The 23,941-nt window shown below is 46.9% G+C and overlaps 1 protein-coding gene across 2 annotated transcripts in view; it reads left to right on the top strand.

Annotated features, from left to right (window-relative positions):
• Positions 1–23,941, top strand: part of NUP188 (nucleoporin 188) — a 168,171-nt gene that overhangs the window by 85,226 nt on the left and 59,004 nt on the right. For both annotated transcript variants that reach the window (XM_063936489.1, XM_063936488.1), the window contains exons 25-30: positions 37–143; positions 658–864; positions 4,257–4,426; positions 4,511–4,580; positions 4,664–4,731; positions 5,443–5,635. In XM_063936489.1, the coding sequence (XP_063792559.1) occupies positions 37–143; positions 658–864; positions 4,257–4,426; positions 4,511–4,580; positions 4,664–4,731; positions 5,443–5,635 (815 nt within the window). The remainder of the gene's footprint in view (positions 1–36; positions 144–657; positions 865–4,256; positions 4,427–4,510; positions 4,581–4,663; positions 4,732–5,442; positions 5,636–23,941) is intronic.

The raw sequence follows: 23,941 nt of genomic DNA, 5'->3' as shown, positions 1-23,941 counted from the left end.
CGCTTTTACTAAAACTGGTTTTATCTGTATCACCAGGACCACACGGGAACAATCTGATTGCTGTCCTGGCCAAATATATATATCATAAATGTGATCCTTCTTTGCCAAGGCTGGCTATCCAAGTGCTGAAACGTCTGGCTACTGTAAGAGCTGATTGCTTTAGTTTCTTCTTCCGTAGGTTCTAGCACTGTTCAGTCAGAATGCCTGATACCTGATGGTTACAAAAGCCAGCAAGCCTATATAGTAATTACATTATTAAATACTGACACCGTAGGGGACATTATGAAAAACATGAATTCTAATTCAGTTTGGATACTGCATAGAACACAGGTTCTCAAACTCTGTCCTCAGGACCCCACACAGTGCATGTTTTGCAGGTAACCCAGCAGATGCACAGGTGTAGTAATTACTCACTGTCACATTTTAAAAGGTCCACAGGTGGAGCTAATTATTTATTTTGTGATTCTGTGAGGAGACCAGCAAAACATGCTCTGTGTGGGGTAATGAGGACAGAGTTTGAGAACCTGTGGCATAGAATATCTGATTTGTTACAGTGTTACATCTCATTTGCACCTGGTTTCTTAGTAACAAGCTTTCATAACTATATATCTGCTGTAATAGAACTGTTAGATGTATAGTACTGTTTGTTGCCTGCAGGTGGCTCCTATGTCTGTGTATGCCTGCCTGGGAAGTGATGCAGCCGCTATCCGGGACGCTTTCCTCAACCGCCTGCAGTATAGCTTAGAGGACTTGCAGACCAAGATCGTGATTTTGGAATTCCTCCGGGTTGCTGTGGAGACTCAGCCAGGTCTCATTGAGCTCTTCCTGAACTTGGAGGTCAAGGATACCAGTAGTGGAAATAAGGTGAGGACGTTTCCATGTTAAGTGGTCTTTAGAGCCTCTGTTTATTGCTATACTTTTGACTGCTAAAGGCAGAATGGTAATTTAGGCTCGCATTGCTCTGTTTTATAGCTAGGGCACCACTAAACCTTATACATAAAGCAAAATTTCAATAAAAAACACCAACTGCTAGTAGATGAGTATGTTTGTTTCAGGAGCTCATCAGAGCTGAACGTATTTGATATTAAGGTGTGATTTGGGTGGAATGATTGTTTTCTATCCTTTTTAGAAGTAAGGGGACACAGGAGGATACTGATCACTGGCAGAAAGTGATTCCTCTTCCTGTAACCCCGCTTCCTCTGTTCTTACCAACTTTCTCGGTCAGAGTCCTTCACTGTCTAAGCATCAGTCAACGGTCATGTGGTTTGCTAGCCTAGGTTTAGGGGATATGGGGGGGTGTTAGACATGCTGCAGACCCATTATTGTCTGTTCCCTCTGTCCCGCTGAATGGTGACTCCAAGCATGGGGAGCGCAGCGGTACACTTAGACGGCGCCCACGTTGACCTGTGTCGACATTGACCCAGAAAAACTCATGTCGGTATTTGGCTGTCGGTAAATCATACTGAACCCTTCCTTTCTATCAACAAAATATTCTCTCGGGAGTTTATACACCTCCTTCTGACCAGTCAGAGCAGGCTATGGCCTTGAAAAATCACACTGGGGAAACACATGTCGGCATTTGCGGCTCCATTGCCAATTTCACATGACATTTTCAATTATGATTATATAGGTGGGCTGCAAGTACCAAACCGGTTCAGATTCAGACGGACAGTGCCAATGCAGTAGCTTACCTCAGTCACCAAGGAGGCACTCTCAGTCGGATGGCAATGAAGGAGGTAAGCCGCACATTAAAGTGTGCAGAACTTCATCATCCAATCATGTCCGCAGTATTCATACCCGTAGTCCTAAATTGGGAAGCGGACTTCCTTAGCCGGCACAACATTTAGGCAGGCGAATGGGCCCTGCACCCAGAAGGCTTCCAGATTCTGGTAAACAAATGGGGATTGCCGGAAGGGGACCTTAAGGGCTGAAACACACACGCCGGCCACCGCCGCCCGGCAAAATCCCACCCGGCTTTTTACTGCTGCCGTGCTGCAGAGAAATATGCTGCGCAATGTGTTCCTTTCACACTGCACGGCCCCGGCCTGGCTGCCGGGTTGTAGCTGGAAATATTCACTGGAAGGTCCGGGGCCGTGCCGTCTTTGAAGGCAGAGAACAGTGTGTGTGAAGGGGAGCTTTCACACACGTTTTTTTTTTTTCAAGCCGTGTCTGCTGCTGCGCATGCTCACGGCTCAAAACCGTTGTGTGTGAAAGACTCTGCCGGATGGCAAAAAGCCGGACAAAGTTTGTCCGGCTTTTTGCCTTCCGGGGAAAACCGGGTAGTGTGTTACAGCCCTATGGCTTCACGTCAGAACAACCAAGGTACCAGCAATACGGGTCAAGAACAAGGGATCCCGAAGCAATCTTCGTGGCAGCCCTGTCAGTGAGATGGAAACTTCATCTGGAAATATGTTTTCCCACCAATCTCCCTGTTGCCCAGGGTGATCCGAAAATTAAAATAGGAAGGGGGCACCGTGATATTAATAGCTGCAGTGTGGCCCAGACAAAATTGGTACACTGATCTGCAGAGGCTATCCGTGGACTCTCTGTTCCCCTCAACGACCAGATCTACTGATTCAGGGTCCCTGTCTCTATTCACACCTGGATCCGACTGTCTTTGACGGCATGGCACTTGAAACATCCATTCTAAAAGCGAAAGGCTTTTCACAGGAGTTAATTCAAACGATGATTAAAGCAAGGAAACCATCCTCCGCTCGCATCTATTATCGCATATGGCATGCTTATTTTCAGTGGTGTTCTGCCAGAAATTATGACCCAAGATCCTTCAGAGTTTCGAGATTCTTAGCGTTCCTTCAAGCTGGAATGGACCATGGTCTCTGCCTAACCTTCCTGAAGGTACAGGTGTCAGCATTAACCATACGGTTTTAAAAGAAAATTGCAAATCTACAAGATGTCACACTTTTTTCCAGGGAATACTTCCCATTCAGCATCCATTTGTACCTCCAACAGCCCATTGGAACATAGGACTGGTTCTCAGGGTGCTTTAAGTTGCCCCATTTGAACCCTTGCAACGAGTAGACCTCAAATGGTTAACAGCTAACGTTCTCTTTCTTCTGGCAGTTGCTTCAGCTAGAAAAGTATCCGATTTAACAGCACTTTCTTGTTGCCCTTCATTTCTGCTATTTCATCCACATAGAGCGGTTCTGCGAACCAAGTCTGGATATCTTCCTGAGGTGGTCTCAAAATTCCATCTTAATGAAGAAATAGTAGTTCCAGCCTTCCAATTACCTTATCTCTCTGTGGGAGGAACAAAATTGGACGTAGTTCGTGCACTAAGGATCTACATGGATCGTACCTGTGCCATCAGAAGAACAGACTCTCTCTTTTGTCTTATATGGATTCTACAAGAGAGGATGGCCTGTCAAAAAGCAAACATTGGCTAGATGGCTTCAGGAGACTTTCTCAGAAGCCTACTCTCAAGCCAGTCTCCCTATTCTGAATAATGTCTCTGCCCATTTTACCCATTCAGTAGGGTCTTCATGGGCACCCCACTATGGTGCCTCAACTGAGAAACTCTGTAAGGCAGCCATACGGTCATCCATAAATACATTTGTGAGACATTATGCCTTTGATACCTTTTGCCTCTCAGGATGCTGCGTTTTGGCGTAGGATTCTCCTGTCCAATTGGGAGCGTTACCTCCCTTAATTGTTGCTTTGGGACATCACATTGTAAACCCTGTGGATCTACTGTTGAGCCTGAAAGAGTAAACGAGTTATGGTAGACTTGCCATGGTTAACTCTGTTCCTCCGAAGTCCACAGTATCCACGGGGAACCCACCCTGACGCACCTGATCTGAGGAACTTTACACTTACTTAACCCTCTTTCCTTATGGTATGGAAATGTGTGTGTGTGTTTTTCGCCTGAATAGGTCCCTTCTCAATCTAATCCTGCTCCTACCTTGGGCTTTATGACAAACTGAATTCCCTGGGCCAGGAGGTGGGGTTATAGGGAGGCTGGACTGAGGCATGCTGGGAGCCCAAAAGTTTAACCGTTTGGTGCCCAATCCTCTGATGCCACCTGCAATCCTTTGTAAATCCTGTGGATACTGTGGACTTCAGAGAAACAGAGTTAACCATGGTAAGTCTACCATAACTCTTGTTATGATATATTTGGTATGTCTGTTCTTTAACCACCATCCTTGAAGTTTCCATGGCTGCATGCTGTAGTGTGTAATAAGACCCCTGACGTAAAGTTTATATAAGACTGTATCTTTACCTTTGCACATGTTCCATAGGAATACAGCCTGGGGCAGTGGAGCTGTCTACAGGTCGTGTTGAACCTAATAGACTACAAGCAGACTGAGCAAGTTTGGTACAACTTGCAACTACATCGATCCGCGATCGCCTTTCTGCACGCCTTGTGGCAAGATCGTCGTGATAGTGCAATGACAGTATTAAGAATCAAGTGAGTATTGTGTTTGTATAATGGTACGTTTGCGATGGAACATGCATCGCAGTATTCTAATGGGTTTTAACTCTTCTGCCCCAGGCCTCATTTTTGGGAGAACCTGACAGGTCCTCTTTTTGGAACACTTATGCCCCCTTTGGAATCGTCAGATGTAAGTTAATCTGTGAAATGTGTTTGCGCTTATGTCTGTGTGTTCTTGTCCCATATCTTAACAGCATTCTAATACTTTTGCAGCTCAGTGTTTTGGAAACCTGTGCGTTCATCATGAGAATACTCTGCCTGGAAATTTACTACGTGATTCGGTATGTCCATCTCATGCGGATTACAGCACATTTTATATTGTGAAAAAAAGTATACTTAAAATATCTTATAATACATAAAACAGCCACGTGGAAAACGCGCTAGTTCGGGATCACCTTCCGTACTGTTTTAATCAGCCATAGTAGTGTACATCAGCCATCAGGGAGCCATAAGAAGCTCCCTTGCAATGAAGAAAACTAGCAATATCATGCACTGTGCAAAACAATATATTCCGGTGATATGAGCCGTGTTCATAAGTGGAGAACTGGGAAGACGATTACTTCAGCGGGTAATGCACTCCCCGAAGATTTCCTCCTTACAGATGGTGCATGATGTTCTCCCGGATGAACTGAAGATGGAATGCTGACGCTCAAGGATCTTGGATCTCTTCCTTGTTGAAGCTATGACGATCCCGTAGAATTGTCTTCTAATTGACCCTCATCCTCTGATGACCATACGTCCGAGCATTGTGAAAAAAGGTCTGAATGCTATTGGTAGCATCATACTGGCCAAGATAGTCTTGGCACATGGACATTCCCAGGATGTCCGTAGACACATCATGGCATCTTCCCCAAAGATAGAACCTGTTAACCCCATTACAGTAGGAAATATGATTTAGTTCTACTGTTTACTAAATTGAAATATTGGACACTGGTTGTCTGGTAGGTAATATGGTTTATGAATTACTCCTTTCTTTCCTCTTTTGTACTCAGGGGATCACTTGACGCCTCTCTGAAGAGCATATTGGAGAAATTGTCCAAAAATGAGCGTTACACTTACTGGTCGAATTACGTGCATTCACTGGTGTGTCGTGTTGCAGAGACTGAAGGCAGCTGCAGTTCACTCACTGAGTGCCAGATGTTGCTGTCAGCCTGGCGTATGCTGCTAATCATTTCCACACATTATGTACGTACATAACTCTCTTCTTTGGGGATAGTCCGGCACACTGATAATATAGTCTAGTTCTCAAACTCGGTCCCCAGTCCACGTTTTCCAGGTCACCTGGCAGGAGCACTATATTTCTTTTTCATCCACTAGGGGTCACTGGAGTACTCTTGGGATATGGACAGGGCGTTAGCAGGGATAGGCACATTTAAATATTTAAATTGGTAACCCTCCATACTCCCAAGATGCCTCAGTGGTTTTTTTGTGCCTCACCAGAGAGGGCACGTTTGGAGGGATCTCCAGACTTCTATTTTTTAAAAGGATACAAAGCACATGGTGGGACGCCATCTTACATGACTTCCTGTTTCTTCCTACAGAAATTTGGTGTCGGTCCTACAACACACGGCCACTGGAGGGGGCAAGGGTGTTAGTAGGAATTTCAGTGAAGCACTTATTTAACAGATTTTAGTGTGTACCAAGTGCAGTGCACTTCTGGCTTATACACACTTTAGTTAAATTTTTTACTAAATCATGGGGCTTGTGTTTCACTGTATACCTGTCTGTCTGTGTGCATGATGAGTAAAACTAATGCAAAATCAAAGAAGCAGCTTATCTGCGATGTCTGTGATAGTGTGTTACGGGGTGGAACTTCCACCTGCACAGTGTCTTGCAAATTTAGGTCCAGATAAGGACCTTTGCCCCGATCCTCCTTGGGCGATGATGGCAGGTGTCATGGCTGATTTGAGATCAGAGTTGTCCGATGCACGGAAAGACCGTGAGGCGGTTAAGTCTGATTCACGGTTAATGCCGTCTGAGCAGCCAGAGTGGGCTCAGGATATTTAATAATTATTTTATTTATATAGCGCTCTTTCTCCAATAGGACTCAAGGCGCTTAGATTTCTAGAACTTTGCCGGGTTTACAAAGTTAAATTCCTAAAAGTAGTCATCAGTTGTCTCACACTTTACCAATTTCATCTGTTTTGCATTCTGATGATTCAATGCCAGACCTGATATCTCAGCAGGAAGAGGAGGAAGGTGAATTGGGACAAGAGTCAGATAGTGAGGTCACTGATAGCCCGGGCATTGATAATCTTATCAGAGCAGTGCGCCAGGTTCTAGATTTCAATGAGACAGAGGAGCCTCTGACAAAGGATGAAGTTTTATTTGCTAAAAAACAAAGGGCGACTTTGTATTTTCCTTATTCAGATTCTCTTAATAAGCAGTTAACGGAAGCATGGAAAAACCAGATAATATGTTTTCGATGCCAAAGCGGTTTTTGTCTAACTACCCATTTCATGTGTCTATGACCACTAAATGGGAAAATGCTCCACCAATGGATCCCTCCGTTTCCAAACTGTCAAAAAAGTTAACCATTTCAGTCCCAACTGCAATGACGCTTAAAGACCCTTCGGAGCGTAAGCTAGAAGCCATGCTTAAGTCCATGTATACAGCAGTAGGAGTGTTGCTTAGACCTGCTTTAGTTGGAGTTTGGGTTATCAAGGCTGTGGTTGCATGGGCAAAACAGCTCAAGTTAGGCATACAACAAGGTTTTTCCTCAGACCAGCTTATACTTCTTGCTGATCACATTTGTGAATCGGCTGAGTATTTAGGTATGGCTTCTGTGGACGTTGGACAGGTTAGTTATAGGCTCTCAGCTTCACTAATTGCAGCCCGACGGGCGCTTTGGTTGCGTTCTTGGCAGGCAGAGGCTGAGTCAAAACGAGGAATAGAAGCGTTGCCTTATACTGGCGATATGTTATTTGGTCCTGAATTGGACAAATGGATTTCTCAGGCTACGGGGGGAAATGTCTGTTTTCCTACAGTCGCCCACACCAGTTCCTAAACGGAAATACGCTGGACCAGCATTCAAATCTTTTCGACCCCAGTTCTTTTGAGGCCGTGCTCAAAGAACAACCGTACAGAGTAGACGTGGTAGAGGACGTGGTTTTCAACAAACCACTAACCATCGTCAAGACACGAAGCCAGCTGACAAACCAGTGGCATGACGGGCTTCCAGCCCATCTCAGATCTTCAGTTGTGGGAGCACGCCTTCAAACATTACTCTTTGCGTGGTTTCAGACGTCCACAGATGGGTGGATCCGCAATTTAGTGTTCAAAGGTTATAAAATAGCGTTCGATTGTCTACCACCGATGCTGCATTTTAAGACAGGTCTGCCTGTGTCAGTGGACAAGAGGGCAGTTCTGCAGACCGCTATTCAGTCTCTCGTAGATTCAGCAGTTTTACTTCAGGTACCAGTACACCAACACGTTCAAGGGTTTTATTCCAGTCTTTTTGTAGTACCAAAGCCGGACGGCTCAGTCAGACCGATATTGAACCTAAAGGGGATCAATCAGTACGTCACTTGCTACAGATTCAAGATGGAATCCCTGCGGTCAGTGATTGCAGGTTTAGAACCACAGGAATTCATAATTTCGTTGGATCTCAAGGATGCGTACTTACACATTCCAATTTGGCCACTGCATCAGGCGTACTGAAGGTTTGCGGTACAACAAAACCATTATCAATTTCAAGCACTACCGTTTCGCCTCTCATCAGCGCCTCGGGTATTCACAAAAGTGATGTCTGTGATGATTGCTCATCTCAGATCCCTGGGAGTGGTAATAGTTCCGTACTTAGACGACTTTCTCATCAAGGCTTCGTCTCAACAAATACGTCTTCAAAATGCCTTACTGACGTACAGTGTACTAGTTCTGCACGGTTGGATTGTCAACTTCAAAAAAACAAGCCTGGTCCCGTCTCAAAGAATTCAATTTCTAGGAATGATTCTGGATACGGTGGATCAACGAATTTACCTGCAAGAAGAGAAAGCACAAAGTATTCGTCATCTGGTACAGTTAGTGCTCAAACCACAGACAGTCTCCGTGCACTTGTGCATTCGACTGTTAGGAAAAATGGTGGCGTCTTTCGAAGCACTCCAGTTTGGAAGATTTCACTTACGTCCTTTTCAGTTAGATCTTCTAGCACGGTGGTCAGGCTCTCCTCCTCAAATTCATCAGATGGTGCGTTTGTCTCCACGGGCCAGAGTATCACTACTCTGGTGGCTCCAAGAACATCTCACCGCGGGAAAATGGTTCAGAGTCTGGAATTGGATCATTCTAACGACGGACGCATGTCTCAGAGGTTGGGGTGCAGTCATCCTACATCGTCCATTTCAGGGTCTCTGGTCAGACCGAGAAAGATTACTGTGTACTCGGGGCATTCTACAACACTCTGCATCAGGCAGTTCACATACTCCAGTCTCGGACTGTTCAGATTCAGTCAGACAATGCGACGGCAGTCGCATATATCAACAAACCAGCAGGGACTCGAAGTCGCATGTCCATGCGAGAAGTTGCTCGAATCCTGAATTGGGCCGAGTATCACCAAGTGATATTGTCAGCAGTGTTCATTCCAGGAGTGGACAACTGGGAAGCAGATTATCTCAGTCATCAGGATTTTTATCCAGGAGAATAGGCCTTACATCCAGAAGTGTTCCAGATGTTAGTCCAGGGGTGGGGTTACCCACAGGTGGATCTAATGGCATCTCGCCAAAATCATCAGACACCCAAGTATGCGTCCAGAACAAGAGATCCAAAGGCAGTGGATTCTCTCACAATAGCGTGACCTTACAGCATCGTATATCTTTTTCCACCATTTCTGCTGTTTCCTCGGATGCTAAAGCGGATCAAAAGAGAGTCCACGACTGTCATACTAGTGGCGCCTCATTGGCCTCGGAGAGCGTGGTTCTCGGATCTCTGCGGTTTACTCGCAGACTATCTGTGGCCGCTTCTGCTATGTCCAGACCTTCTGCAACAGGGTCCGTTTCTTTACCGCGATTTAGCACAGCTGCGTTTGATGGGGTGGCTGTTAAAACCGCTCTCTTAAGACGAGAGGGCATTCCAGAGTCGGTTATATCAACCATGTTACATGCTAGGAAGACAGTTACAGCAGCTCGTTATCACAGGATTTAGTGAGCTTATATTGGTTGGTGTGAAGCTCGGAAGTTTCTGACATCTTCTTTCAAGTTAACCCGTCTTTTGCTATTTTTACAGACTGGTTAGATGGAGGACTACGTTTAGCGACACTAAATGTCCAGGTCTCTGCCTTGTCAATTTTCTTTCAAAGGCGTTTGGCTCTTTTGCCAACACTTCACACTTTCCCACAAGGTGTCCTTTAGAGTTCAACCTCCGTTTATACCACCTACAGCTCCATGGGACTTGAATCTAGTTTTAGTTTTTTTGCATTCTTCAATTTTTGAACCTTTTACAGCAAGTGAATGTTAAGTTTCTAACTTGGAAAACAGTGTTTCTCCTAGCCTTAGCTTCGGCAAGGCGTGTTTCAGAAATAGGTGCGTTGTCATGCAAAGCACCGGATCTAGTATTTCATGATGACAAAGCGGAACTTCGGACGAATCCCGCTTTTCTACCAAAGGTAGTATCTTCTTTTCACATCAATCAACCAATCGTAGTTCCTGTTTTTTCAGAGGGTTCAGAAACTGCAGATACTTTGGATGTGGTACGCGTGCTTCGCATTTATGTAGCCCGAACATCAACAGTACGTAAATCAGATAAATTGTTTGTTCTCTATGATGCAGTCAGGATAGGTTGACCAGCTTCCAAGCAGACTTTGGTTAGATTGATTAAGCTGACCACTCGTCAAGCTTATTTTCATGCTAGTCTACAACCGCCTGCATCTATTTCAGCACATTCCACGCGTTCTGTGGGAACGTTATGGGCAGCAGATCGTGGGGTCTCCATGACGCAACTGTGCCGTGCATCTACATGGTCATTAGTACACACGTTTGTGCGCTTTTACAAGATTGATACGTTTGCGGCATTAGCATCAAGTTTTGGCCGTCTAGTGTTACAGATGCCAGCCAGCTCTCCCGCCCAAGGGGGAAACTTTGGTACGTCCCAAGAGTACTCCAGTGACCCCTAGTGGATGAAAAAGAAAATAGGTTTTTGGTACTTGCCAGATAAATCCTTTTCTTTGAATCCACAGGGGGGCACTGGATGCCCACTGTGACCGGACGGTCCCATACGAAAGCCCTCACCGCTTTCGCGTCCCGTCCCCAGTACACAGAATGGATGTTTAGGTCACACGGGACCTGGCCACATAGGGGATTCCCGCATACCGTCAGGAACCGCCTGTTGCTGACTCCACTCACTGCGCAGTGGGCGGGTTTATGCTGCCACCACCAAACTCCTAACCTGTCGTGGCGTTTGGAACCACGGTTCTGCTCTGTATGCGCCGACACGCCGCCTTACCACACTTGTGTGGTGTTGTCGAATCCCCAAATGTTGCTTGACCATGCACTGTACGGTAGCACGCCAAAGGCGGAGCTTGGTGACGCTGGTTACACCCCGGACAGACCGGAAAACGGAGCTAGGTTTCGCCTAGCCCTGCTGGTCACAAGATGAAGCGGTCTTCTTGAGGCAGATGATGTTTATTTGCCAAATACAGCCTTCAAAAAGGCTCAGCAATACAGCAGGATGTTACAGCAGAATGAAACTGGTATATTACACCTCTGAAGCTCACAAGCCTCCTCTTTTTATCTCAATTCTACACACAGTACCACAGGGGGGTAAGCCCTCCTTGTCTTCTTCAACCAATCAGGTTATCGCACAAAATATAAATAAATAAAATTTTAAAAGGATATAAGTGCATGAAGCAATTTCCTCCTTCCTATCACACACAATGTTTGGTGTCATTTGTATTTGTAATAAATCATACATACAATGGCCGCACCTCACAATCCTTAAAAACACGTATAGGTGAGCATCTCCGAAATATCAAGAAAGGCCTTCCGACACATCACCTGTCTGAACATTTTCGACTAGAACATCAATGCTCCACTAGTGCGATAAAAGAATTTATGGGACTTTCAAATGCCAAAGCTTCCTGGAAAAACAGAAATATAGAAAAAATACTTGCAAAAATGGAAATGAAAACTATCTTCAACCTAATGACACTCACACCCAACGGGTTAAATCAGGACTTTAAAGTCAAATGGTTCCTTTAAACTGTCCATCCTCAATCTTATTTCCCTCTAAAATGATATATATTTTTGATCTATTCTTTCATTAACAACCCCTTTTAATTGTATTGGCATCTTAGCTCCTTCATGAAACCTACTGATTATTAATTTGATTTAATCTATTTTCGGTGGATTCTACTCCTATACATCATCAAATTCTGAGGATTCGGTGGCATTTCCGGCCACTTCCAGTCCGTGGAACACAAAATCGCGGGTGGAACGCAAATAGCACTTCCGGAAACGGCCACTTCCGGTGACGTCAGACCGGAAGTCAGCGGCAAACCGAGCGGGGGCGTGTCTTCTGAACTCCAGCACTATAAATGCACCACTACACAGCACAAGGGGCAATCTGCTTTGAAAAAGGGACAGGACAGTCCCGAAACGCGTCAGCATTGCCCTGCTGTGCCTCTTCTCATCACCAACGGACATCCTGAACCATTCATCTACGGCTGGCGGGACTAATCTCTGGAGCCTAAGCAGGGTATTTCCCGGGATACCTTGCTTCTACACCTGCGGCTCTATTTGCCCTCACCGGTATGACTTTTTCCTGCCAGTATCGTTCATGCACATGTTCTTAAGCTATTAATTATATGCTTTTTATGTTTCTTATTTTTATATTGTCTTTTATCAGTAAAAATTAATTTTCAACTGCCGATACTAGTTATTGACACCTTAGCAGTAGGTTGTCACAGGTATTGGGTGCCAAAAAAGGGGGAGCTAATCCTTCAACTAGAACGAACCATTCCAGAGTCAGTAGGGGACTCCAATAGCCTCCCCCTCTCTCGGCAAGCCCGGCCATCTCATACAGCGCCATTGGCTACTCTCACCTCCATTTTTCCTATCTGACAACTGTCTGCCCTAACTGTCAGACCTGCCCTCTAGTCCTCCTCTGTCGACCTATGACTCGGAAAACCTACCCTGTCACCTAGGCCTACACTTACCTCCTTGTCCGCTACCTGTATCACAGTGATGTCGGCCAGACCACCAGCCTCGGGATCCTGTGTGGCATCCACCACAGGGAGGCTGCGTGTCTTCCCCGATCTACTGTGCACAGGCAAGGGACCTGCTATGTCCACAGCAACTTGCTGTAAGGGTTCTTCTATGGGCAGAGGCCCACAGACAACACAACCGCTGGAGTGCCCCAGCTGCCAACGCATGGCACCAGCCTTACAGTTGGTCTGGGCGTCATCCGACATTCCAGACCAGGGTAAGGTCTGTGTCAGGCACTTCAGGCTTTGTTACTGTCCAAAGGGATTTCGCTGGCAACCGACACTGGTTGCGCAGGAAAATTCCCTGGGGGGACCAGTTGGACACATTCCCTATCTGGTCTATCCCCTCCCACTTTCCTGGCTACCCTGTACCTTAACCCACTCACCGCCGTAGTTGGCAAACCACTTGGGTCAGGAGCATCATTGGGCACCCCCACAGGATCAAGCGAGCTGAAAACCACATCATCTGCGTTGCTAGGGGACATAGGCATACCAGAGGCAAAAGGCATGCAGGGTCGATGTGCCGATCTACCCACTGTAATCTTTTCCTCTGGGCTGGTTGAGACTGTGGTTGGCTGTGCTGGCAGTTGTCTAGCAGCTGTAGTCTTTTCCGCTGAGCTGTGCTGGAGTAGCTGATGTCAACGGTGGTTGTGGAACTTGACTCCGGGGAATGGCGCCAGCAAACGTGGTGACGATCCCACCACCCAGATCATTTCCTAGGACCACATCAGTTGGGAGACCATCCATGACGGCAACTTCTCGCAACTCTGGTCCAGCACCCCACCAGGTAGACTCTTGCCATGGGAACCTCTTTCTCCGTTCCATCTGCCAGGGTGACCTTGGCAGTGCGCCCCTGCAATACTGCAGCAGGATCTATAAGGTGGGGGCCCACCACAGTTATTGAGGCCCCAGAGTGTCTTAGGCCTTCCCCCTGCAGGGGTCCCACGTGGACCGGCTGCAGGTGCCTCCACATATTGTGTAGGGACTCTCTCCGCAGAGTACACCTGTTTCTCGCCACACTCCATCGGACTGACTGGAGGGGGAACAGTCTCTGTAGGCTCATCTCCACTCGTCAAACAAGCAATCCGGGCTCCAGCACTCTGATTTGGAACGCGAGTCTGGGGTGCGGAACAGTTCATCCTCAGATGTCCGATTTTCCCGCAGTCGTAGCACTTCTTCTCCAGTCGTGGCACCGATGATCTCTGATCACTTGCAAGGACACTGCGGTGCGGTTGCTGGCCAAGAGCACCCGGGTTGGAAGATGCTTGCTTTGGGGGGTGATGAGCTGAAGAGGGGTGTCCCCCTGGTGGTACAGTCTTTTGGAGCTGGCTGGGTGCTTCTGCCCCTGTGGCCGAATTGCCACATACTTGTCGGCTAACTGGGCAGCCATCTTTAAGCTGGGTGGCTCCCGGTCTAGCACCCACTCTATCACTTCTGGAGCGCACCTACGATAGAACTGCTCCCTGCAGATCAGGTCGATCAGTGCGTCCCATGTAGTGGCTTCAGAATCCTTCACCCACTTCACCTTGTACTGCCGCAGCTGGGTGGCGAACTACTCATGGGTGCTGTTAGGGTTCTTGGGCAAGTCTCTGAATTTCTTCCTGTACGACTCTGGAGTGATGAAGAATCGCTGGAGGAGAGCCTTCGCGACTTCGTCGTAATCCCCACAGTCCTCCGTGGCCACTACTCGTTAGGCCTCCAAGGCCTCTCCATGCAGAGTGGGCAAAAGGTGTCTCACCCACTCCGACTTGGGTAAATCATGTAGTTTACAAGTCCTTTCAAAAACTTGTAAATGTCCATCAATATCCCCATCACTGGTTGCAAACTTGGCAAACCGAATGCATCCCAATCTGTGTACAGCAGTGGACAACTGCTCCCGGGGTACCACGGCCTGTGGTGCCCGCTCCACATGCGACATCCAAATGACAAGCATGCGTTCTTGCTCCGTTGCCCTTTCCCCCAATTCCGCTAGCCGATCTGCTAGGGTATCCGTGCTGCCCCCCCCCTGGGACGTTGGGATCCTGGCCCTGCTAGAGACTGCTGGGAAACATGGCTGCTGCGAGAGGGGGCGGGGCTTGTGGGTCTCACCGGTTCCTTACGAACGTCCACTGGTGGGCCGTCCGTCCTCTCCGTCTGTGCTTTTCACCTCCGCCCGGCGGGACTCCTCCAAGCTCATAAGCGCCGCCCTCATGACGCTCTTGGAGGCGTTGGAAGGGATCTCCACACCCTTCTGCCGACACACAATCTCCAATCATCCTTGGACATTCTGCTGAAGTCCGCCGTCTTGTGCGTTTTCCTGCGCTGCAGTTACTCCTCTCCTGAGTAACTCTGCTTCTCCAATCGGGTGACCGAAAAGCCGCCTGGGATTATCCCACCGCTATGTTACCAGTTTCTGTGACCGGACGGTCCCGTACGAAAGCCCTCACCGCTTTCGCGTCCCGTCCCCAGTACACAGAATGGATGTTTAGGTCACACGGGACCTGGCCACATAGGGAATTCCCGCTTACCGTCAGTAACCGCCTGTTACTGACTCCACCCACTGCGCAGTGGGCGGGTTTACGCTTTCACCACCAAACTCCTAACCTTCCGTGGCGTTTGGAACCACGGTTCTGCTCTGTATGCGACGACACGCCACCTTACCACACCTGTGTGGTGTTGACGAATCCCCAAACGTTGCTTGCCCAAGCACAGCACGGTAGCAGGCCGAAGGCGGAGCTTTGAGACGCTGGTTACACCTCGGACAGCCGGAAAACGGAGCTAGGTTTCGCCTAGCCCTGCTGGTCACAAGATGAAGCGGTCTTATTAAGGCAGATGCTGTTTATTTGCCAAATACAGCCTTCAAAAAGGCTCAGCAGTACAGCAAGATGTTACAGCAGAATGAAACTGGTATATTACACCTCTGAAGCTCACAGGCCTCCTCTTTTTATCTCGGCTCTACACACAGTACCACAGGGGGGTAAGCCCTCCCTGTCTTCTCCAACCAATCAGGTTATCGCACAAAATATAAATAACATTTTAAAAGGATAGAAGTGCTTGAAGCAATTTCCTCCTTCCTGTCACACAACGTTTGGTGTCATCTTATACTCCATCCTTTCCCACCTGGCAGTTTAACATTCACTATTTATCACATAGCTTCAAAATATTGTATTTGATTTCCCAAACAAATGTTCTTCCTTCCTGCATCTACCATTCAGGATTCGTATATATATCAAACCAGCTACATAAATAAATACAGGTTCCCAACCCAATCTGACACTTTACATATGTAATAAGGAAACCCCCGTGATTAACATCTTTCTCTAAGGAACTCACACCCAGCCTTTACCTGCTGGGCACTGTCCAACATCAAAAAGGTTTTGTCATTCACACATCTGCTAGCAGAGGGCAATTAGTATGCCATTTCCTAGTCGCAGAAGATAGGGGATCCTTATTCAGTCCTATATAGTAAGTGCATTTTTCCCTTTAAAATACAGGTGAGCACATCTTAAATATAAATACATTTAAACATGCAATCCTACAATTGTGCACAGAGCACTACATATGACATGTTAAAACACATCATTAAACATATTTTTAAACAGTCCGCGCCCAGCGCCGTAAGTACGTTTAACAGTGACGCCAAGCACCTATTGTCAGCAAAATGGCGCTGGGCACTTAGGGGTTGCCAGAGTCTCCGGCCACACCCACCCAGAGTAGTTTCACTTGTCTTGTGGTAAGTTCAGTAAATCTTATGGTAACACATTATCACCGACTTAAATGTTAAGGTGATTGTTATCTATTGTCGTGTCAACTATCTAGTTGTTCGTTATCTTTTAAATGTTATATGTAATTCTCCATTGTTCATCCTCTTTCGCTCCTGTTTGGCTCAGTAAAAAACACTGAGGCATCTTAGGAGTATGGAGGGGGTGGAGGGTTACTAATTTAAATGTGCCTATCCCTGCTAACGCCCCATCCATATCCCAAGAGTACTCCAGTGCCCCCTGTGGATTCAAAGAAAAGGATTTATCTGGTAAGTACCAAAATCCTATTATCACCAACTGTCGCATCTAGGGGGTATATTCAATTAGGGCCGAAACTGCCGTCTTGTCGAAAAGACGTCCGTTTTCGAGTTTTTCAGGTCGGAAGGGGTTCTGACCTATTCAGTCCCCAGCATTTTTATTCGACAAGTTGGGGGATTTGACTTGTCGAATAGTACGTGAATCGGCGGTATAGCTGCCGATTCACGTGCTTCTGACGGAAACGGGGCCAAATTCGACAGGTTTTGGCCCCGTTTCCGACCATCTCAGTTCGGCTTAAAAAAAGGTTGAACTGAGATGGGGGACCCGAGAGGAGGAGAGGGGCGAGAGCAGCGGGGAGACGGGACAGCAGCTCTTACAGCACAGCGCTGCAGGAAGATGTGTAATAGCCGCCGCTCACGGCAGCGTCCACCCGGCTCCAGCAAGTGAGGTCCCGCTTGCTGAAGCCGGGTGGACGCTGCCTTGAGGTCTGGCGGCTATTACACATCCTCCTGCAGCGCTGCTGGCCGCGGCTGTCCCCCCGTCTCCCCGCTGCTCTCCCCCGTCTGCCCGCGCCTCTCCCCCCTCTCCTCTCAATTCGACTTTTTTAAATTCGAATTGAGATGGGCTTTGAATAGCCCTTGTCAGATCCATTCCGACAAATGCTTGTCTGAATGGATCCGACCCTAATTGAATATACCCCTAAAAATCCACAGGTGACCTGGAAAACATGAACTGTGTGGGGTCCTGAGGACCAAGTTTGCGAACATGTGCTGTAGCCCAATGGACCTAATTTAGGCCACATGATATATGTGCAGATAAAGCTCCTTGGTTTTGCACCAGTGCCATTAGATGGGTCCATACAGCTCATAACAAGGTGCAGGACTACTCACCATTGTCAGGAGTTGAAGAAAACTTAATAAATGCAATGTATGTGTACCATCAAATGTCCATCAGTGAAAGTGGGAGCCATCTGTATGCATTGGTTATGGTTGACCGGCGGCCGGGATCCTGCCGGTCAGCATACTGACGCCAGAATGCCGGCAGGGGGGTGAGCGCAATGAAGCCCCTTGCGGACACGCCACAGGTTCTACTCCCACTCTTGAGTGTCGTGGACACCCATGAGTGTGAATAGCCCTCGGCCTCCTGCTGGCATTCCGGCGGCCGGGATGGTAACTACATCCCATCTGTATTACCTGCTGCACTTCTGTGTTTGTGACTATTTGTTTTGCATTGATCAGAGTGCAGACAGAAGTGAGCTTCTGGGCTGAAGTGCAGCATCCAATTAAATGCATCAAAAACTGCAGCCGTGGTTTATTCCCTAGGAAGCACTGTCGTGACTGAAGCAATAGACTCTACAGCAGGCATTCCCAACCTCGGTCCTCAAGGCACACCAACAGTCCAGGTTTTAGTGATAGCCAAGCTTGAGCCACATGTGGCTTAACTAGTACCTCAGTTATTTTGATGTAACCATCTGTGCTAAAGCCTGGATATCACTAAAACCTGCACTGTTAGTGTGATCTGAGGACTGAGGTTGGGAATGCCTGTTCTAGAGGTTTAATATGTCAAATTCAGTGGAGAGTGAACTTATGCTGTTTTCAGATGTTATGCTTACTGTGATGATCTAACGAAGGTTATCTGAAAGATGTATTGTGATCCATCGGAAGATCCCATGCAGGCGGAAGAGGACCACGCTCCTTGTTTCTGTGAAAGAATGAATGGGAACAGCTCCCAATGTCAGTGTTAGGAGACGGTTCTAGCTGATAAATGGGCAGTGCAGAAAAGTGAATAAGATCTTATAGCACTTACAAAGGCTGGAGAGAATTGGAATATAGGGGCTGATATATCAAGCTGTGAAAAGAGTGGAGAAGTTACAAATTGCAACCAATCAGATTCTAGGTAGTATTCAGGTCCTTTCTATAACATGATAGGTGGCTGCTGGGCAACATCTCCGTTGGTGCTCTCCTACACTCATTTCACTGCTTGATAAATCAACCCCATAGTGGTTGTTTAGCTCTGTTCATGTCTTCCATGCTACATGCCGTACAGTAGGTCACCCACAGACAGCCGGAAAACAACATGTGGTTACTACACATCAAGGGAACATTAAATTATCCCACTAGCATACATCCTATTATTCTGGTTGCATATATCACGTTAGATCCCAATTGGTTTTACGGTTTTGGCTTATTTGACGGTCTCTGGGTGTATTGCAGTGCATGGTGTTCTACTCATGTACATAGAGGTTTCATTCATCCATTATAAGGACACTGGTCATGTGGGTATGGCGGATATAAAGCCTCCATTAGAGATTTGCCACAGCCTGTGCCCACTGAACAAGACTGCTGCTTTCTAGTTGGGCAGCACAAGCAGCCTGCCATTTTATCATGTTCCTTGTGAATGTACCAGTCACCTGGAAGCAGGCAGATACCCTCACTAGGCTATTTAAGCTCTACGGTTGCTTGTGAAGGAAGTTCGGTGGGGCAGTCTGGATAAGGCTGCCTATCACTAGTCCCTGTCGGGATGGTGTCTGATGCTATGCTGGGACCTGTGGGAAGGTACAACCCCAGCATAGCATCTCCTTCTTTGATGGGTTTACTTCAGTGACGTCACTAGACATGTCGGTTTGAGGGCAAGCTTGAAGCATGGTTAATGAGAGAATCTTCGGGTACTCTTCAGACACTAGGCCCTGGAAGCAGCAGAGTTCTGCTTTAACACCGTCCTGTGGAGGCTCTGATGCTTTACCTCTGCAGTTTTTATTAATGCCTTTGTAATAGCAAAGGGAGGCGTACAGAAAAAGGGAAGGGGGGGGGGGGGGACTCATAAAAGAAAATGCAGACTATCTGAGACAAATATGTATAATTATTATTATCCTTTATTTATATGGCACCACAAGGGTTCCGCAGCGCCCAATTACAGAGTACATATGCACATTAGAAAGCAGTGACTTACAGTTGAAGACAATATAGGACAAGTACAGGGTAACTAAGCATAACTACACCAGTAGACAACACTGAGATAAATTTCAAGGTGACCAAAAAACTGTGGGATTTGGGCAGTTGAGGACTATTAAAGTAAGAAAAGGATAAGCACATGAGGGTAGAGGGCCCTACTCGTGAGAGCTTACATTCTAAAGGGGAGGGGCAGACAGACAGGGGTGACACAGATGGGGTAGACCGAGCGTGGGATAGAGGGTTAGGATGAGAGTTGGCTGGGTTTGGTAAAGAAGTGGGTCTTGAGAGCCCGTTTGAAGTTCTGTAGAGAGGTGGAGAGTCTGAGGGGGAGAGGTAAAGAATTCCAGAGAAAGTGAGCAGCACGTGAAAACTCTTGGAGATAGGAGTGGGAGGAAGTAATCAGAAGACAGGAAAGTCTGCGTGCGTTAGCAGAGCGAAGAGGATGGGTGGGAGAGTAAAGGGAGAATAAGGTCAGAGATGTAAATGGGAGAGGAGTGGGTGAGTGCTTTGTAAGTGAGTGTGTGAAGTTTGAATTGAATTCTGAAAGGGAAGGGGAGCCAGTGAAGGGCTTGTAGGAGAGGAGAGGTGGACGTAGTACGTTTGGTGAGGAAGATGAGCCGGGCATAACAAAATATAATATAAAGGATCACATGAGCAGAATACACTCAAAGAATGCAGGCCCTCAGATAGGTGAACAGAGAGACAAAGGAACCAGATGACCAAGCCCACTTGCACTGTAACTGTGCAAGTGGACTTGTGTCTGAATTGGAGGTCCTGATGCAGAGTACTTTTCCCAAGAGAAGGGTGAGGTAGAGATTTCAGACATTAAGGACTCCTTGTGTTGGTATGGAGCGGATGATTCAGTGGTGGTGGTTCGACAGGTTCTTCACATCCAGGACAGTGAGGAATCAGCTGAGCCTGACAATATGCTGTTTAAGAGGAAGACGTTTCTTTCCTGCCCTTACCCCTTGCAGATTGCTCAATACCATGGATGTTTCAGTTTACCTGCAGATAGCTGATCCTTTATCCTATGCTTAAAGGAGATATGGGTGGATGTCCCTTAGTGCTATTGTCCAGAGCCACCAATATTGTGATCTCTAATGCCACCGCCCATAAGTCCATACTTTGGTCCTGTATAGGTAGTGGTGGGTGGTCTTCTGAGACTTGTTTTGGCTTGTGCTTGGGTCAGCATAGCTGCCAAAAAGTGGTACTGGAGGGATTACAGTCAAGGAACCCTAGGTCCGCAATGGTGATGAGTTGCACATCTGTGAGGCATCTGAATAAGTTGCACATCTGTGAGACATCTGAATAAGTTGCACATCTGTCAGGCATCTGAATATTTAGGGGCTCTGGATTCTGCTGTTATTTGTGCTAGAATCTTGCCTTTCAGTTGTTTCTACTCAACCAACTTTCTGGCTCCAGGCTTGGGAGGCAGATTCAGAGCCTGAGATGATTTTTTGCCTTTCAGACCATTTCAACCTGCAGTTCAGAAATTCTAGTAGAGCTGGTGCAGTACCCCTGAGTTTATTGAAGGCAGGATTGGGGAGACATTCACCCATCCCTGGAATTTATAATGGTTTCTGCAGTACAGAGGTGTTCCCTGGTTATCACACAATCACCAAAGATTACCTTTGTCTTGGGTCACATCATCTGTACAGGGGACTCCCTCTGAGTATGTGGACACCGATAATCTCATAGAGCAAGCTCTTTTAATTCTCCCCCTATTATATGATGTTTGAACATGTCTGTGGTGTTGGGGGGGGGGGGGGGGGCGCTTAATGACATAATCATGTTCCAAAAACATTTATATAATCAAGCCCCGACTTCCACTGACATCAATTATTAAGGGGGAATTATAAGTAAGCCCCCCCCCCCCCCCCATTTGAAACCCTGCAGTGCTTATGAAGAGACCCACTTTTCTTATACAGTGAAGAGGTTAATCAGACTACAGCAAGATGGATCACTCTCCTGACTTATTATCTTTACACCTGTTCCTTATAAGTTCATTCTGCCACATCAGCCAGGGTGTATACTGTATATAGGTTAGGGTCAAATATTACAGTGCTTCTCACCAATGCATGTGCTGGGACAACCATTCAAATGCAGGCCAAGAGGAAGTATCTGCCATAACATTCCGCTAATTCTGTTTAAATGTCCTTTATAATCACAACTAAGACATGCTGAGTGTACCGGGAACATGCGGTCAAGGATGCAGAGACTCATCTGTGATACTCCATTTCACTCCAGTGCTTAGACTATGACCATGATTCGAATAATACAAAGTAGATATTCATAACTTGGCTTGTATTATTCTAATCTCTCTCTCTCTTATATATATATATATATATATATATATATATATATATATATATATATATATATATATAAAATCTTAAAGTCCTCACTGACTCCTCACTAATTCTCTCACTTCCTGATATGTTAGGAAGATGAAATGTAACATAAGTATTCTTCAGATGGGAAATAAGAAAACTACGTAATCAGAATTTTAATAAGCCTGCCCTAAGGGGATGGAAAGGGGTTTGACATAATGACGTCATTACCGATGCATGGCTTGCGCCCAAACGGACCATCGGTTCAAAATTTGGATTGCACCTCCACTGAATAAAATTTAATAAACTATAAGAATGGTCCTTTCACTTTTTACCGTATCTGCTACGGGTACCCACTCCTCGGGTAACGCCAAGAACCATGGATTAATATTTACTTACATTAAGACATCTCAGATTTACAGCTCTATAGATGTACTACATTTTTAACACTAATTTTCTCTAACGTCCTAGTGGATGCTGGGGACTCCGTAAGGACCATGGGGAATAGCGGCTCCGCAGGAGACTGGGCACAGCTAAGAAAGAATTAGGACTACCTGGTGTGCACTGGCTCCTCCCACTATGACCCTCCTCCAGACTCCAGTTAGAATCCTGTGCCCGGCCGAGCTGGATGCACACTAGGGGCTCTCCTGAGCTCCTAGAAAGAAAGTATATGTTAGGTTTTTTATTTTACAGTGAGATCTGCTGGCAACAGACTCACTGCAGCGAGGGACTAAGGGGAGAAGAAGCGAACCTACCTAACTGGTGGTAGCTTGGGCTTCTTAGGCTACTGGACACCATTAGCTCCAGAGGGATCGACCGCATGGAACCGGCCATTGGTGTTCGGTCCCGGAGCCGTGCTGCCGGCCCCCTTACAGAGCCAGAAGCAAGAAGAATCCGGCAAATCGGCGGCAGAAGACATCAGTCTTCACCAAGGTAGCGCACAGCACTGCAGCTGTGCGCCATTGCTCCTCATACACACTTCACACTCCGGTCACTGAGGGTGCAGGGCGCTGGGGGGGGGGCGCCCTGAGAAGCAATAAATACACCTTGGCTGGCAAATATATCACAATATATAGCCCCAGAGGCTATATATGTGATAAATACCCCTGCCAGAATCCATAAAAAAGCGGGAGAAAAGTCCGCGGAAAAGGGGCGGAGCTATCTCCCTCTGCACACTGGCGCCATTTTTCCCTCACAGTTCCGCTGGAAGGAAGCTCCCTGACTCTCCCCTGCAGTCTACACTACAGAAAAGGGTAAAAAAGAGAGGGGGGGGGCACTAAATTTAGGCGCAAAATACATATATAGCAGCTATAGGGGATATAATTTAGTTAATCCCTGTATTATATAGCGCTCTGGTGTGTGCTGGCATACTCTCTCTCTGTCTCCCCAAAGGGCTTTGTGGGGTCCTGTCTTCTGTCAGAGCATTCCCTGTGTGTGTGCGGTGTGTCGGTACGGCTGTGTCGACATGTTTGATGAGGAGACTTATGTGGAGGAGGAGCAGGTGCCTATAAATGTGTTGTCACCCCCTGCGGGGCAGACACCGGAGTGGATGGACTTGTGGAAGGAATTACGCGAAAGTGTCGACTCCTTACATAAAAAATTTGACGACATGCCAAATGTGGGGCAGCCGGCTTCTCAGCCCGTGCCTGCCCAGACGTCTCAAAAGTCATCAGGGGCTCTAAAACGCCCGCTACCTCAGGTGACAGACACAGATGTCGACACGGATACTGATACCAGTGTCGACGACGAAGAGACTAATGTAATGTCCAATAGGGCCACTCGTTATATGATTGAGGCAATGAAAAATGTTTTACACATTTCTGAGGTGATCCCAGGTACCACAAAAAAGGGTATTATGTTTGGGGAGAAAAAACTACCAGTAGTTTTTCCCCCTTCTGAAGAATTAAATGACGTGTGTGAACTAGCGTGGGCTTCCCCTGGATAAAAAATTTGTAATTTCAAAAAAATTACTAATGGCGTACCCTTTCCCGCCAGAGGATAGGTCACGTTGGGAAACACCC

This window comes from Pseudophryne corroboree, chromosome 8 (genome assembly GCF_028390025.1).
Source record: "Pseudophryne corroboree isolate aPseCor3 chromosome 8, aPseCor3.hap2, whole genome shotgun sequence".
In the NCBI taxonomy this organism is placed as follows: Eukaryota; Metazoa; Chordata; class Amphibia; order Anura; family Myobatrachidae; genus Pseudophryne; species Pseudophryne corroboree.
This window is presented reverse-complemented; position numbering and strand designations above follow the sequence as displayed.